We start from the raw sequence: 18269 nt of genomic DNA, 5'->3' as shown, positions 1-18269 counted from the left end.
CTTTATGGCAGTGAAAGCTGGTCAACATACATGTACCAAGAGCACAGATTGAATAGTTTCCACTTGCGCTGCCTGAGATGCATAATGGGCATCTCTTGGAGGGACCATGTCTCCAACCAGGAAGTTTTGAGATTGGCCAATATGAACAGCATGTATGCTCTCCTGACACAAAGAAGATTACGCTGGCTCGGACATGTCACCCGCATGCCAGATGGTAGAATCCCGAAAGATATCTTACATGCTGAGCTTGTGGAAGGAGTCAGACCCAAGGGCCGCCCAAGACTAACATATAGAGATGTCTGCAAGCGAGACATGAGAGCCTCTCGAGAATTGGCTTGATTAGCCACACCAGATTCTGCCCCATCTCAAGATTAAACCAAAACCAGTGACTCATCTGGGCATTCGAGACAAAAGGAGCCATATATATTATACATATATCCTTAAATAGCTAAAGAAAGCATACAGAGACTGGAATCACATATATGTGATTTAAAAAAAACAAAACATAAAAAGTAGCCGTTTCACTGAAATGATTTGAGCATAAAGTGAAGTAAGATTTCACACTAACACACATAACACATACATACATATTTATATATGTATGTCCCGAATAGAAATCAAGACCCTTTTGACCAATGTTGATAAAACTTGGTATAAATGTTCCTTGGGTACTAACTGGAACCGTGACGTATATAAAGTAGCCCTAAATCAAGCTTAAAACCGTCAAAAAAAAAAAGTTGCCCAACCCTATGAAAGTATTATTATTTCATGGATATAAGGTCATATAGCCATGTTTACATGAGTCAAGACCGAAAGGATCTAGATTTTATTTTAATAACAGCTTTTTGCAAAAATAGATTTTTACTTTGACAGATGAAAATACAAAATATAGTTATATATATACACTATAATGAATCTCCACCCTGGGACGAAAGCCCTCTTCCTACTATAAGGGACGATATTGAAAACATAAAAATAAAATCTGATTACAGACCAACAGAGCTCTAGGAAATAGTGAATTGTTTTCTACATACCAATTACCCTAGCAATCAGTGGATCAGAGTTTACACGGATGGCTCATCCCATAAAGCCACAAGAAATGGAGGAGCTGGAATACTTATCGAATGGCCAGATGGAGGAAAACTAGAAAAATCCATTGCAACTGGAGAGCTCTCTGACAGTCACAGAGCAGAAAGGGAAGCCCTAGCACTAGCTGCTACCATGCTAGCAAATCATCCAAGTTCCCCTCACAGTCACATTGTCTTTCTAACCAATGCGAAAACAACCCTCCAAAGATTCCTCTTATATTAAAAACCTCAGAACAGCACTTACAAAGCTCAACAACAACAGCAAAAAAACTTATTCAATGGATACCAGCTCATATAGAACTAGAAGGAAATGAGAAGGCTGACACACTCGCCAAGAGTGGGAGAACTAACTCACTAATAAACACTGCATTCTATCCAGAAGAAATGAAGAAATTAATAGTAGATAAAATAAATGAGAAATGGACGAGCTTACTATAAGCTATATCGATAAGACCAACGTCTAATCTTTTGATTCAGGACCGGACACAACAGAATGCGACAACACATGTACCGGAAGCTCAAAATTGGAACCAGTGAAATCTGCCCATGTGGAGTATCACCAGAAAATGCCGACCACATCCTCCAAAACTGCTTTCTTTACCAAGAGGCCCGTATAAGACATTGGCCCCAAATCACCCCAATAGAAAGAAAACTATATTGAGAGTCTCATGTATTGGTCTAGTCATAAGAACACTCCAACATAACAATGAGAACGATGAAGAAGAAGAAAATGGATATAGGTCAGATAGCCATGTTTACATGAGTCAAGACCGAAAGGATCTAGATTTTATTTTAAGAACTGCTTTTTGCAAAAATAGATTTTTACTTTGACAGATGAAAATACAAAATATAGTTTTTTGATTTTATTATTTAATAAAATTAACCATTAAATTAGTGTTTCAAAAGCATTTTTACATAAATTCGTCCCTTATATCTGCGAATTTAGACGTCCTGACATACTTTATAATCCCATTCATCGCGCACTTCATTACACAAGGATGAAATGTTACATTCACTATAGCTGCGAAATGTGACTTTAGCCCCGTTGACATACATTTTAATAGTTCCATTCATGTGTCAAGATAATCTAACAGGCACTGTGTAAACACAGGCAAGATGAGGTCCTATATGGGGAATAACATGCAATAATTAATAAGTTTATTGAGCCTTTGAATTCACTCTTATAATATATAGATCTACATCTATTATATCTAACTCTAGATCTAGATTTAAATATATATGGGCTTACTAGCAAATGTTTTTATAAAAAAAATGGATTTAGGTTAATTAGCTATTTTAATAGCTCCATTCATACTATTTTCACATTCGCAATTACTTATAACATTATTATTTTGTTTAACTGTTTCTATTACGCTATATCAGTGATATGCAAATTAAGACCCGCGGGCCGCATGTAATATATGGCTAGTATATATATATAATTATACACACATAATTTTCAAAACAACATTTAATAGGCAGTAGTTTGCGATTATTTAGTAATACAGTTTTTAGTGCCCTACATACTGACAAAGCCTAACATAAGGCCCTTGACCTCAATCTTTGATGAAAAGGAGGAAATTGGTCCAGAGGCCAGGAATAACAAATCGTCATTTTGAGATATGTAGGATTGAGGTTGTTTGGTTGTCTGAACTCATAACTTGTAATATTTCTGCTTTTACCTGCATGCTTTCCGAACATAATTTAAAAAAAATATGTATGAATTCTGCTTTTTAATCATCAATTATTTTGGCTTTCTTTGCCTGTATTATTTGATTAGGATATTCTTTCTGGCTGCTTGTATAAAGTTAGCAGCGAAATGGTCGGTGTGGATGAAGTTAAGAAAAGTGAACTTCTGACCTTCTTGGCTGAAATAGTAATTCACAAGACACAGCTTGTTGTAACAGGTGAAGATATCAGCTATCTTCAGTTGTATCCACTTGATCTTAAATGGACAAAGTAAGTATTGACAAATATGTTAACTGTATACTTAATTTGGAGTTTAGCATAGTAAAAACAGAAATACTCAGATATTTAGGAATAGTACAGTATTTTATGTTGCTAGACAGATTCAGCTTGGACCTACATATTTTGTCTATACCATTACCTGCAGGGGGATCTCTTTAGATCAAGATTTTTTCTATACTATACACCAAGAAGGGTAAGCTGATGCCCAAATCTAGCAACTGCCTTGATTATTTAGAGCAGGGGTCTCAAACTCATTTCAGCATGTGGTCCACAGTGGAAAGTAACAACCTTTCAGCGGGCCGCACCACAAAAAGAGAATGTTTTTTCATTAAATTTTACTAACACTACTGTCACTGCAGTTAAATGCTGAAATAAAGTTTTTATAATTATTAATTACATTTAGTGTAGTTTATTACATTCACAGGCAGTTTAGTTTACTAAAATAAGTTGACGTTGTCTCTGTCACTTATTAAAAAGCAGAAACTGTAGTTCCCCAAAAAACAACTATAATTTCTAGGCCTACTGCAGATGGTTCATCACTCATGTTTCTGTCCACTCAGCTGAGAGTGTTTGGCAGAGTCCAGACGATTGACGTTAGGCCTGAAGTCGCGTGTAGTGGCAAGCCACAAGGTTGCTCTCAGATGCTTATCAGTCAGTCTTGATCATAATGCTGTTTTGTTGATCATTCTGGAAAAAAAACTGTTCGCAAGCGTACGTACTCCCAAACATCGCTAGAATTCTAGCAGCTGCGCAGAATACGTTTGTAAACTTCTCTCTGGGAAGAAACTGGTAAAAATCTGGAACACCAACATCAGCGTATTTTTGCTTCAGAACAGTGTCACACTGCAGGTCCAGTAGTTCCATCTGACTTCCTCTGGAACGTTTTTCACTTCAACTGCAAACAGAGTGTCAACAAGGAACAACTGGTTTGAGAACAGTGAACTGCTAAAAGCTGTGTTCAAAATCTTCCAGTAGTCTGGAAAGGTGTCTATGTAGTCTTTCAGGCGCTGTGGTTCAACCGTAATGCTCTGTAGAAAAAGACAAATGAGTCAGGTTTCCATCTGCCAGCTGAGTGTCCCACAAAGTCAGCTTGCATCTGAATGATTTCATGCGGTCAAACATCACGGTAATCAGCTGCTGTGTGGCCTGTAGTTGTGAATTGAGTGCATTGAGATGTTGCGTGATGTCAGTAAGAAAAGCAAGATCCGACAAAACATTGGGTCACTGAGCTGAGGTATGTGTCCGTCTTTCATTGCCATGAACAATGCTATTTCCCGTCTCAGTTCAAAAAATCTCTGCAGCACTTTTCCAGGACTCAACCATCTGACTTCTGTATGATAAAGCAACTCTCCATATTCCATTTCTAAATCAGCTAGAAATGACACAAACTGTCTGTGGTTGAGACCCCGTGCACGTATGAAGTTCACCGTCTTCACCCTAACATCCATCACGTTCTTCATTTGTAGAATTTTGCCACAGAGTGCTTCTTGGTGCAGAATGCAGTGTATGGCTGCAAAAGGTCCCGCCAAGCTGATCTGATACCGTTTCTCTACCATTAATCCAACAACACCAACCTTCTCTAAACACATTGCTGGTGCACCGTCCGTAGCCACTGAAACAAGTTTTTTCCCACTGTAGCCCACACCTGTCAATACAAGCTTCCAGTTCTTGAAACATGTTGCATCCATTCATCGTTCCTTTCATGGCTAGTAAGTCCAATAGCTCCTTAACAATGTTCAAGTTTTCGTCGACCCCATGAATGAATATGGCACAGTATGCGGTGTCTGTTATGCCAGTAGACTAGTCCAGTGTAATGGAATATGCTACAAAGTCTTTTGCAGCGGCAATCAGTTGCTGTTGAACATTTGTCGCTGACTCAGTGATCCTGCTTGCTACTGTGTTCACAGACAAACTTATGCCTTCGAAGAGTTTCTTTTTCTTGGGGCAGATAATTTCACATGCCTGTAGCATACACTCTTTTACAAACTGGCCCTCAGTGAATGGTTGTGATGCCTTTGCTATCATCTCGCTAACAACAAAGCTTGCCTTCACAGAATCTTCGCTTGCAGTGGGCGGACACTCACTTACTTATATGTGGTCATTGTAAATTTTATCTAATTTTTTTAAATTCGTGAACGTGGCCACAGGCCACACAAAATTGTTTCGCGGCCACATGTGGCCCGTGGGCTACGTGTTTGAGACCCCTGGTCTAGAGAGTGTATTTCAACTGTTGTAATAATAATTGACTTTGTCATAAATTTTTAATTTTCAATGATGTTTTTAAATATTTTATAATTATTTTCTGCATGGTAGTGACATGCAGTAGTGAGCTAAAGACAATTATTTAATGTTTTATTTTAAGTTTTGTGAAAATATGATTAACTATCGTAAAAAATACTTTTAGTTCTATTGGTATCATAAAATATTTCCTAGATCTAGTCTAGATCTAGTTCTAATGTCTAGATCTAGTTCTAAAGGTAAGTATTTATTTTCCAGTTTCATAATCCAAAATTATAATTTTGGTTTCATGAACATGAATTTGCTTTATCTAGAAAGGATGTGCATCCCCTTTAATTCTATACCAAATATAACATTTTCTGATTTTAAACAATATGGTTTGATATTAAAGTTTAATCATAACAGGGTAGTGAAATATATGATTAACTCTTTCTTTCCTAATTGACGACACCATCGTTGATTTGACCTCATTAAATTAAATTAATGTTTAATTTTATAAACGTTACTTAATGTTATATAAAAAGAGCGTGCATTCCCCTTTAATTCTAGACCAAATAAAACACTTTCTGATTACAAACGAAAAAATGTTTCAAGCTTAATCAAAACAGTGGAGTGAAATAGTATTGAGCAAAATAATTATGGAGAGAAAGGGTTAAAATGGATAATTCTGGCGGAATGTTAATTACTGAGCGAAACTTAAGGAGAGGAGCATCAATGCACCACGTTTTCTTTGTACCTTGCCAAACCCTTTATTCTTCTTGATCTGCAAATAATGCAGCAAATAAGAGAAGGAAAAAAAATCTTAAATAGTGCTGTAGTGCTTCACTATCTGATGCCCCTTTATTACTTTTTGTGGTGATTTATGAACAGGTCTTTATATTTTTTTTTTAAATTATTGCATTTTTGATCCTCTTTGAAATCATATAGATCTAGAGCTATTTGAATCTAATTTTTTTTATAGAGGTAGTAATGATTTTCCACTGGCCATGTACATAGAGGATATTATCGAGCAGTGTCTAAAACAACAATTTGAGTGTTCTCCTGTCCAGATATCAGCATTGTGGGCTGCTGTTCTATGTTTGCCTCACTTAAGGTAATATAGTTTAAATGAATATATGTTTCATTAAATATTTTTTTATTTTATTTTTTTTTGTTGAATTTGTGGCTGAGTGATTGTTGAACAATGGAGGTGAATTGTTTTTGCTGAGCTATTCAAGGCAACACGGAAACCTTATCACAGATACATCCCCCCTCCCTCCCATTAATTTGTATATCACTCATAGTGCATTAGAAAAATAAAAAAATCCTGAGTAAAAACTAATGCATGAATGTAAAATAAGCTGAGAGGTCAACAAAATTGAAAATAAAGACATGAGAGGCCTGTAATAGGCCTTGCCCTTGTAGATGTTGATGCCTGTCTGACTTTGACAGGTTATTCTGGAGATGTCTGGGTTTTCTTGTACAGTGTATTTGATGTAATTAACTAATAAGTTACAAGACCTACACACATAACAAGTAGAAAAGTCTAAAACGTTATACAACACAGATGACGTTTAATATTGAAAAGGTTACAGTCGAGTCTCAGTCTATAATATCAGGTTATCCCTCTGAAGTCCTAACACCAACTGACTATATTAATATTAATTATCTATAACCCAACTAAGTCATGGCGTCACTAAATGTTGTGTTAAAAGTCTGTCAACTATGGTGCATGTCTATACAAACTAATAATTCTGTGTCTCACAGGCCCTATTTAGTAGTAGACATAGACTTCTATGAAAGAAATTAAGCCCAAAAAAGTTGTAGATGCAGATTTAAATTAAATTCATTTATTTAAATTAGGTTAAATATAGTCTAAAACTATTGATATATTGCTTTTAGCTTGAAAGGGAGCATACCATAATGATTTATTATTAGCACATGTTCAAAACACCCAGATGGTGCCTTGTGAACCATGTCATATCAGAATCACAGTTATAGCAAATACGTAGTTCAAATTGTAAAAATGTTTTTTAAACACAGATTTGAAGTTTAATTTTATTAAATAATCAATTGTATAGACTATCTTTTGTATGTTCATGTGAATAAGTACAAATTTATCTTTGCGAAGATTAGTCCTAGAATTAGATCTAGCTGTGGCAAATCAAAAGATCATGAGATGTGCTTAAAGCTAATCTATGTCATGACCTGAATTTTGCAGGCCTGCATAAAGATGAAGTGTTAAGACTGAACTTGTAAAGAAATAGCAATTCTTAACTATTAAAATTTAAGTACATGAAAAACTACACTTATTATATAACTAAAGAGATGTAGAAAGAAAGGAATATATATATATATATATATATATATATATATATATATATATATGCCACTGAAGTCAGTGACTAAATACTTTAGAGTAATGGTGTAGATTGTACATGCATAAAAAAAATACAGCATCTGTAGAGGTGACCTAGATCAACTACATGTTGATATGTCAAAATTTGGATTCAACTAAATCTGAAATTAAGACGACTTATTATTGAAACGAATGTTTAGTTGTAATATGTTGAAAAAAAAAAAAACACATTAGAAAGGAAATTGTATAATATAAATTAATTAATTATGTTAAACTTGTTCATCAATAATACACCTTTAATATTTTTTGTTTGTTAGTGAAATTTCCTTCTCATTTGATTTCTATGACAGTGCTCCAAATGCATGTGATATTATGGATGGAGCTGTTAAAATGTATGTCTAAATTGCTATTGGACCTAGATCCAGTAAACTCTAATGCCTAATGTGTTCATAGAGCTTAGCAACTTTTTTTTTAGGGTCTTCTTTTTGTATTAGGGCTACTTTACATATCCAAGGTACATTTATGCCAAGTATTATCACGACTGGTTAAAAGGTTATGATTTTTATTTGGTACATACATACCCATTACAATTAGCTTTATATATTAGATATCTTAGATTAGAAATGTATTGTACAGATAGATAGTTCTCCTTAAAAATGTAATTGTGAACAGAAATGAGATAAATACCTAACTTACTTGGACTTAGATTGTCATGCACAGTTTTACGAACTGGACAGCAAGCTGTCTTCTCAGAGATCACAACCTCTTTGCAACTGTTGTACACTGCTTAGTGAATGTGCAGTTTATGTTATAGGAGGACATTTGTCTTTTTTTTTCCTCATTTCGACCTTCATGTTATTGATGTCTTAAGGTACAGAATGCATTCTATTAAAAAACATGTCCTGGAAACCTCATGTGAGGTTAAGTGCCATTTCAGCCTGTGATTTTCATCGTTAAATTTTTTTATTGACTATATTTTAAACATTCAGCAAATGTACATTAAAAGCAGAGTAAGAAAATTAAAAACTTTTTTTTTTTAAATAAAAATAAAAAAACATTATAGACAATTTTTTACCACCATTCAGGCTTGGACAAATGTATGAAGTTGCTATAAAATTTATGAAAAAGAATTTTATCAATTATTTAAATTCAAATTATAAATTTAACAGTTGCAACGCCAGACTTCAAGATAAAGTTATTGCATTGTGGAAGAAATTAGTGAATAATCTTCAAATTTCTCCCACATTTCAAAATGGTGAGTTGTCTATGTATAATAGTGTTGAAAATTAATAAAGTAGAGTTTACATGTATTGTTCGTTTGATCTAAATACTTGATTTTACATTACAGATTTTATTATAGTTTTGAACCAATTACTTAAAGGTTTCATTATCAATCTACAATCTGACAAGTCAGTTAATCTACCTGTTTCATATGATGAAGTATTCAAAATTCTCAGGTAGAATATTTTTTTTTATTTCCTTTATTTTTAGTTTTGTTTTACTTTGTTTTACATGTTTAGGATGTTTTTTTACAGAGTTGAAGATTATTATATCCTAGCCCAAACCACCTGCAGGATAGTGAGCGATGGGTAGAGTTCGAACCCAGAATATTAAGACAATAGTCCAGAGTCCATTTTCATTCAGTTTTAGTAACTCTACCCTAAAAATTTTTTGTTTGTCAGCTTACCTCAGTCTGGAATAATAGTCTTTTTTTTAAATTGATCATGAAGGTTTTTTAAGTAATCTACAAATTTGTCCTGTTTATCATGATGCTTGCTAAATGTTCCAGAAGCAGACTTTATTTCAAAAAAGTTTTCATGCATAAAAAAGCAAGACATTGGCATACGTTTATCCTGTAGTGATTCAGTAAAATCTATGTAAAGAGAAGTAATTGTTTACAGACATGGTCAATGTTTTCTTTGATAAATAATAGTAATAATGGCAATAGCTTTGATTCCAAAGATTGAGGATGATTGCAGTGTTTCACATGGCTACACAAAAACTTTGTTAAATTAACATTAAATTATTCTATTTAAATTTTATCTTAAACATGTGCTAAACATTAATATTTACAAATTAATATATCAACATACTTTTCATAATTGGCATATTGTAGATAAAATAAACTATAATTTAAAAAGCTTATTACCTTGTTTATTTATCAAATAATAAACGTGTGTATGCAATGAACTTAAAACGTTAACATACACATACTTCTTGCAGTTACTAAAATTTATAATAGAAAAGGTCAATTTCTGAACTCAAAAGCCATCACAAAGGTTGTTTCTTTTCTTAAATTAGAAGCAAGCTAATTATAATTTGTCTATATTTACTTGGCCAGCACACACTTTAAAGACATTCGTTCTGTTTAAGAGAACCTCCAGTTTCTTCTTTGTGCTCAGTGCCCCCCCCCCCTTCACCACCACCTCCACCTCTTTGGCTTCCAGCATCCCCCATTTCCATGAAATTGCCCTCATTAAAAACCACTGATCTAAAAATTTTATTATTGTGCTGCTTCTATTTAGTCATTTAAAATATTGTTCTAAATCTGTTTAATTTATAAAGTTGCATTTAGCTCACAGTATGGTTGTAACAAGATTATAAAATGTTTTAATTATCAATTCAATTGTTTAGATGTTGTCCAGCTGTTCCATGTGCTGTCCAGATTGCAGATCTGTATTTATCTTGGCCGACCAATTCAAATATTTTAAATGAAGACACATTTGCTAAAATTTACAAACTATTAGAGCCTAACCTAGTCTCTCCTTCTCATCAGGTGAGAAAAATTTTCTATGGAAGACCTAATTTTTTGGGCTGCATGAAAAGATATTTTGACATTAAAATTTGCTTTTTTTTCTCAAAAAGTTCAAAGTTTATTAGGTAAAAGTAAGTTTGTTTCTCTGCATGCCATCTTGTTTAAAAAAAACATTTTTAGAGGCTTAAGACATCCTTAATCCAAAGATACACATTGGTTTGTTTTTTTTAAATGTTAATAATAATTACTATTATCGGTTGTTTGTGTAGCTTGCTAAGTTTGCTTCCAAACTGAGTTGTTTTGGGTTAGTATCTTGGTTAAGACTGGGCTTTTGAATTTTGAGTACCTGACACTAGTTATGGAAAGTAAAGGCAGTTGGTATTCGTGCTGGCCATTTGAGACCTTTGTTTATCGTTTACCTTTACATTATAAGCCCTATAGATCACAAGGTCTAAAATGGGGACATTTTTTTTTACTTTTTAATATTATAGATCATTAGTGACATATTTGTAGGTCAAAAATGAAAATATTGAACCCTGTATTGCTTACCAAACAGTTGACCCATAAGTTACCTTTAAGTTTTCATGAAAACAGAAACTCCTTGGTGAAAAGACATCTTCTCAAGGATAATAAAGATATTCTTTTCTTATTATTATTAATAATGCTCTTCAATATATATGTAACTAAAACAAGTAATATAAATTTTTGTTTCTTTCAGCTTCGTTTGATAACTTGCCATATTCTGTCCTTATGTCCTGTTGAATTTCCTGTAATTGATGATGTGAGAATATTTTTTTATATTTTAATATTAAAAACATTTAGTGTTTAAGAATATTTTATTTCATGAATATCTTAAGTAGATAGAAGATTAAAGTTTACCGGCACATATACATATATCATATACATATGACTTTTTGTACTTTTTGTTTTAGGATTTAACAAGACTATGTCTGTTCAAGACAATGTTTATTGCAGAGAATCTTCCATCACCCTCAGTGCAAAATTATAGGGAAAAGCTTATTCATCTGCGTAAATTAGAATTTGATGTTGCTGTGAAATGCTTACCAAAAGGAATATTTCAAAAAGTTAGTATTTTGTTATTCATAGCCAAAGGTACATTTTTTGTCAATAATTTGTCTATATGAAAAGAATGAAACTAGTAATTAAAATAGAATGTCATATTTAAATTGGCACCAGTGATCCTACCAACTTTTCTCCATTTTTCCTCACTATGCCACTTTGGCCTACTTATTGCCATATAAGCATAAACACAAAAGAGCTCTTTTGTCAAAAAGTCAGATTATTTTCTCAATTTATTCATGAACTTTTTAGCGGCCCCGCAAAGGGGAATAGCCACTATAAGTTTCGTGTGCTCTGTCTGCCCATCCGTCAGTCCCATTTAGATCTCAGAAAGTAGAAGAGAAAAACGATAATCGGACATCATGATATTTTAGATCATTCAAAGTTCTGATGCAACGTCTACTTTTTTCTTTTCCGAAAGTGAACCCTTTAATTTTAAAAATTATCTATGCAAGCAGATTTAAAAAAAAAATACATGACTTTTTAAAATAAAAAACTTCAAGGTAGGTAAATTTTTTAAAATGGTCATAGACTTCTTCATTAATAACTCAAGCTTCATTCATAGATTAGCATCTAAGGACACAATGGAAAAAGTATGAATAGATATTATAAAATATATTTTGAAATGTTTTTAAAAAAAGAATTTTGATACAAACTTTGCTTTAGTTGTCAGTTTAAAAAAAAAACAACTACTTTTATAGTGCGCAGTTATTGCACATGAATTTCAAATAATTATTGAAAGAATATGTTTTGGTAAATTTAAAATTCATAACAAATTTTTAAGTGGTAGAGTAACAATTGAGATGACCCATATGGTGTTGGCAAAATCAACGACAATGGCCAAAGGCTACTCGAGTTATGTAGCTCTCATGAACTTTGTGTAACAAATACATACTTCTCTGGTAAGGAAAGCCACAAAGTATCTTGGCAACGCCCATGCTCTGGTAAGGAAAGCCATAAAGTATCTTGGCAGCACCCATGCTCTTAAAGGTGGCAACAGCTTGACTTCTGCATCACTTGAAGGATGGATCTGAAAAGTGTCATCCACACCTGCTCATAACGTAGTGCGGACTGCAACTCAGACCATTCACTAGTGCTAAGCAAAATCAAACTACTTCTCAATAAGGCTTATACTTCCAGTCAACCTAGGACTAGGCAAATTAATGTCAACCCAGAGAAGTGTGTACTCTTTGGCAGCTCCTGAACAGTTCAATGAAGAAGACATCTTTCAGATGGGAGAAATTACAAGGTGTAATCTACAGCTCAGCAATTACTGCCTTTGGTCTTCTAAAGCACAAAAATGTAGACTGCTTTGAGGCGAATCTAGCACACATGGAGCCCTGCATCGAGAAAAAGCAATCTGCACATCTCACTCACAAGACAAAGCCTAGTCCAAAATCTTAAAAAGCCTGCTAATAAAGAGGCAAAACAATTGGCTAGACAATGTGCTAATAACTTTTGGAGGAATACCTGTAACAGAATTCACGAAAGTTTTTACTTAGGAAATAGTAAAGCTCTGTTTTATGGCATAAAAGCGGCCCTCGGTCCAACAGTGTCTCAGCCTGTCCCTCTTCTATCAAAATCTGGAGAAAAAATTACAGATCAAACCAAGCAACTAGAACAATAGACAGAACACTACCTCAATGTCTATGCCACACTGGATACAGCAGATGATGTCACCCTGGCTTCTCTACTAGATCTTCCAGTATTGGAATGCCTAGATGAGCTTCCAAGCCTTTGTGATCTCAGAAACAGCATGAAAAATAGACAATCATCAGGAAGTGATGGTATCCCAGAGGAAGTAGCTAAGGTCAACAAAACACTCCTGCTCCTTCAATTTCCTCTGCCACTGCTAGGAAGCAGTTCATGTCCCACTGGACATGCCTGACGCAAATATAGTCACAATATATAAGAACAAAGGAGATGGGAGTGACTGCAACAATTATAGGGGTATCTCTCTCCTCAGCATAGTTGGCAAATCTTTGTTAGAGTGGCACTATCCAGGCTGCAAGTGATAGCTTCTAGAGTCTACCCAGAGTCTCAAGTGACATGAGACAGGTGTGGGATATCATGAGCAAAATGGCAGGAGCACAAGTCAAAAGTAAAAATAATCTTGCTACAAGAGACGACTAAACGAGGTGGCAAGATACAAAAAAAAATCAGCAAGTACTACGAAGAGCAGGGTGCCAGGACATCCACTGTGTTATCAGCAGCAGATGCCTTGGCTTGCTTGGCCACTTTCGTAGAATGCCAGTAGGTCAACTTCCACAAGACATTCTATATGGCAATCTTACAGAAGGCAAGAGAGTTGCTGGTTGCCCACTTTTATGGTATACGAATGTATGCAAACACGACATGAAGTCCCTTCAAAATCGATACTAGCAGCTGTGAAAAAGTGGCACTGGATAGATCCACAAGGAGAAACAACATAAAGGAAGGGTCTCGGATTGCAGATGCCATACACAACAGCAGAAAGAAGGGGGAAAATGCAATCATCATCATCATTATCTTTCCTTTAAATTTCTCATGGAACATAGGGCCTCCGTAAAAAGACGCCACTCTCCGCTCTCTTGCTACTTTTTTATGGCTTCCCAGCTCTTTTCAGTCCTCTCATCTTCCTCTAGTATACTGATCTTTTTGGTCTTCCTCTGCATCTTGTTCCTTGCGGGTTCCACTCTAAGGCCTGCCTAACTCTGTTTTTTGGTATCTTTTTTCAGAGTGTGACCAATCCATCTCCACTTCCTCTCTAAGGTCTGCACCTCTATATTTTTCTGCCCACTCATCTCCCACAGTTTGGTGTTTTCTACTTTGTCGTACCAGTGTATTTTTAGGATATTTCTCAGACATCTGTTGATGAAGGTCTGTACTTTTTTTGTTGTTGCTTCAGTTGTTCTCCATGTTTCAGAACCATAGAGTAGGACCCCCTGACATTAGAGTTAAAGATTCTTATTTTAGTCTTGTTTGAGATGTGAGGAGATTTCCATGCTGGTTTTAGTTGTGTAAATGTCTGACGCGCTAGATTTATAGGATGTTTAATGTCTACATTTCTTCCATACACTGACTACACTCCCAAGATATATAAAATTATCTACTTGGTCTGGGAATCCAGTTCTATGTCTCCAATTTGTTTGTTGTTTACTTTAAGTACTTTTGTTTTTTGGTGGTTTATTTTGAGGCCTGCTCTTTTTCCTGATTCACTTAAAGCTGTGACCTTTTCTTGCATATCCCGTAGTCTGTGTGATAATAAGGCTATGTCATCAGCAAATTCCAGATCTTCCACCTTTTGTGTGAGAGTCCATTGGATTCCTTTTCCTGAATTAGAATAGGCCTCTTTTGGTACCCAATCCAATACTAGAAGGAACAGGAGTGTTCAAAGAAGACATCCTGTTGTGACTGGAAATTCCTCTGACAGCTTGCCACAGTAGGCTAGCTACTTGGCAGGTGAAACGGTGCCTGGTGATTATATATGCTGAACCTGTGACCGCAGCAGGTGTATCAAGGATTGGCCTCTTTAGTCACACGAGAATTTGCAGAGAGAAAAGATCATCTCTCGAGACATAAAATGCCAAAAATATATATATATATATATATGCATTTATACATAGGGTTAGTGTTTTCTGGGTGTTAGGGTTGGGGTTCTGGATCCGCTAATGGATAAGTCTGTTTTTTCTGGCTGATTCAGGCAACCCATCCATTTTCTAATGGCACTAGGGAAGAAGGAGCACTTGTACAAATTTGTTCTAGCATATGGCATAAGAAATATGCCTCTATATTTGTGTCTGAGTATTTCATTAGGTTTTTTTTTCTATTTGTAAATTATGGTTTAGTGTTTTGTGTATTATAGTTACTTTACTTTTTATTCTTTTGTCTTGAAATGTCTCTAAGTTTATTGATTTTACTAATGATGTTACTCTAATCAAATTTGAATATTCTTTTGTTATATATCTCACTGCTCTTTTTTTGTATTTATACTAGTTTCTTTGTTTTCTTGAGCTGTCTATGTCTGTATTTATATATATAAATTATATTCTTTACAATTATTTTGCAGGCACCTCTCCTTTTTCTGTTAGGAAATGAGTTTTGGAATTTCAGACTGCTCTGGGAGCCATTAGCTGATCTTATAACCACTCATGCTCATGGTCTTGAGGTTAAAGAATTCTGGGATGTTATGCTGCATCAGTTAAAGAGGGCTGCAGAAGAATCAGGTTTGTACAAAGACAACCAGATTTGACATTTCTAAGAACAGCAAGAAATAAAATTATTTTAGTACCTTTTTTTATTTATGGATATAGTGTTCCAGTAATTTTTTTTATTTTCAGAAAAGGAATTAACTATCAATATTTCTTATTTGACAAATGAATGTCAAGTTCCTATTGTGGACCTTTTCAAGAAATATAAGAAAGAGTTACTGGCAGATGACAGAAAGCCTGATTTTACAAACTATAGAGTTCAGTTATGGCATGCAATGAAAAAGTTTCCAGAAAAATGTGTTCTTAGATCTGATGAGCTATGTGAACTCTATCTTCAGTTTCTAAAGTAAATATCTTCAGTTTCTAAAGTAAATATAGTTTTATTGGTCATATTTTTAGATTAGGCTGGTTGCTTCAGGTTAAGTATTGATTCTGGTAAGTGATACTGAAAAATTACTGGCCAAGCTGTTGACTGTCTATTTGTTGTATATATAGAGACAAAATAAGAAAGTAAACAGAAAACATAAATAGCAGAAAACTATTCCTCTGATTTAATATTTAGTAGTCACTGACCTGAATGGCATATAGTGAAATTTCCTAAAAATATATCAACTTGTATAATTTAACTGTAATATTTTTGCTGATTTATTTCATATAATGGTTGTTTTTTTTTTAGAAAAGAATTTAGCTATTATGATGAAGATGCTCGAGTTTATCAAAATATTGTGGCCATTACAAATGAGTCAACTAAAGAAGTGTCCAGTGTACAAGTTGCTGAAGGCACTTTTGAACTTGACTGCACACATGTAGATAATGAAAAACAGGATGCAGAACCAGAAACTCATAGAGTTAAAAGAAGAAAAGCTGCCATTCAGTGAGTTTTTTTTTATTATTTAAAAAATCTTTCTTTATTAATTTGAGAGTTGATTTAGTAGTAAGAATAACATTCTATAAGAATAGTCATTGAGCAAAAATATCAAATAAAGTTAAGAAATAAATTAATTTCACTCATTCATTAGACTAATTTCTACTCACTCAGTAGACTATTCAAATTATTAGGAATAAATACATTTACTTAAGGAAGGTTCAGTGAATTGAATTAAGTCACAAATATAATCAGTCTGGATTCACTTATGACATAGTTCTAATAGTTCAGTGATGAGCAAACTAGGCTCAGTGGCAAAGTCCAGCCCAAATAGAAGTTTTATACGCTAAGGCAAATATTTTGTAATAAATATATGTTTAAAATTACAAGTTAAAGTGAAAAAAAAATGTTTTAACACAATTGGAAACACTGAAGTAATATTGGGACAAGCAATTTATTGCATTAAAACCAAAGCTGTTCATTAAGACTATAATATATCCTGATAACTTCACCCTTAAGCAAAATAATACTCTTTAACCATCCAAGACCGATGATGAAAGAAAACAAAAAATTAGAAAATCTCGAAAATGAATTATTAGGCTAGCAAAATCTTTTTCCAACAGTTTTACAGTTTTCAGAAAGCCGCTATACATGCAAGTTTTGTTGTGTATCATTATACGTAATAAAACACGTTCTGATGGCAACTTTAATAAACAATTCATGTTTCAAGTTTGCTAAGTTTTATGTCCTTTTAAAAAAAAAAAGAGTTTGAGAATGTAAGTTTATCTCGAAAAACTATAAAAAGTCGAATAAATACATAAAAGTTTTCCATCACATTTAAACTCATTTAAAGCTCTCATTTGTAAGCTCTCCTCCGTTATTATAGCTGAAAGTATTGACAAGAATGTTACTTGGCGATTGATATTATTTATAAGAAACATTTTTTGTTACCCAAGAAACAGGCTTTTATTCCTTGAAAGGAACAACAAAAAGGCCAGATATTTTTCATGACTGAAAGGTGAAAGAATTTTGAAAAAACCTACATAAAAAATAAACAATATTATGATGATGGAGCTTAAATTATAACAGGAGAAACATCTCAGTTTATAGGGATTTTCAATCAAAACTACTTTGAAAGCAATATTGATGTGTGGGTGAGACTCTTAAATCGCTCGATGAAAGAGTAAAGCTTGTAAATGATCCTTTTTTCTCTAAGCTTTATTCAAGAGTTCCTTAATTCTATGCAGTCTGAATACTCTGATGTGCTTTACTACATGAAAGTAATAAGACTTAAAGTAGTTTGGGAATTTGAAGATTCTGCATGACTCTCAGATTTTTCATTTTTCACAGATTTTTCTCACATGAAGAAATAAATATGAGAATGCATTACAAAAAAAAATCAGTCTGGGCCACTTTAAAGGCTTCAAGCAACAACTTCTTATTTATAAATCTGCTAGCTAAAAATGACTAATGTCATGAGTGTTAATTCACTGACAGTTGTGAACACAAGTTTAGGTATTATAAAGATCACCTGATAACTTCAGGACAAATTTGAAAAAAGATTTGAAGACTTCTGCACTATTGAAAAAGATTTATAGTTATTTTCAGAATGCCTTTTAGTGTACATTGAGTAGTACTAAAACCAGACTTGCAGCTTGAATTAATTGAACTCTAATCTAATAATCATATCAAACAATCATTTATAAATATTCAAAAATTTTAGTTTTGCAAGTGGCTTGTCCAATTC

At 33.9% G+C, this 18269-nt stretch overlaps 1 protein-coding gene across 1 annotated transcript in view; it reads left to right on the top strand.

The window, feature by feature from the left end:
• The window catches only part of LOC106067654 (small subunit processome component 20 homolog), a 144990-nt gene that overhangs the window by 41346 nt on the left and 85375 nt on the right, over positions 1 to 18269 (top strand). The window contains exons 14-23 of the mRNA XM_056031514.1: positions 2869 to 3047; positions 6256 to 6387; positions 8802 to 8887; positions 8981 to 9089; positions 10267 to 10408; positions 11106 to 11168; positions 11320 to 11472; positions 15516 to 15672; positions 15787 to 16003; positions 16334 to 16531. Coding sequence (XP_055887489.1) covers positions 2869 to 3047; positions 6256 to 6387; positions 8802 to 8887; positions 8981 to 9089; positions 10267 to 10408; positions 11106 to 11168; positions 11320 to 11472; positions 15516 to 15672; positions 15787 to 16003; positions 16334 to 16531 — 1436 coding nt within the window. The remainder of the gene's footprint in view (positions 1 to 2868; positions 3048 to 6255; positions 6388 to 8801; positions 8888 to 8980; positions 9090 to 10266; positions 10409 to 11105; positions 11169 to 11319; positions 11473 to 15515; positions 15673 to 15786; positions 16004 to 16333; positions 16532 to 18269) is intronic.

The sequence above is a fragment of the Biomphalaria glabrata genome, chromosome 6 (assembly GCF_947242115.1).
Source record: "Biomphalaria glabrata chromosome 6, xgBioGlab47.1, whole genome shotgun sequence".
Classification (NCBI taxonomy): Eukaryota; Metazoa; Mollusca; class Gastropoda; family Planorbidae; genus Biomphalaria; species Biomphalaria glabrata.
This window is presented reverse-complemented; position numbering and strand designations above follow the sequence as displayed.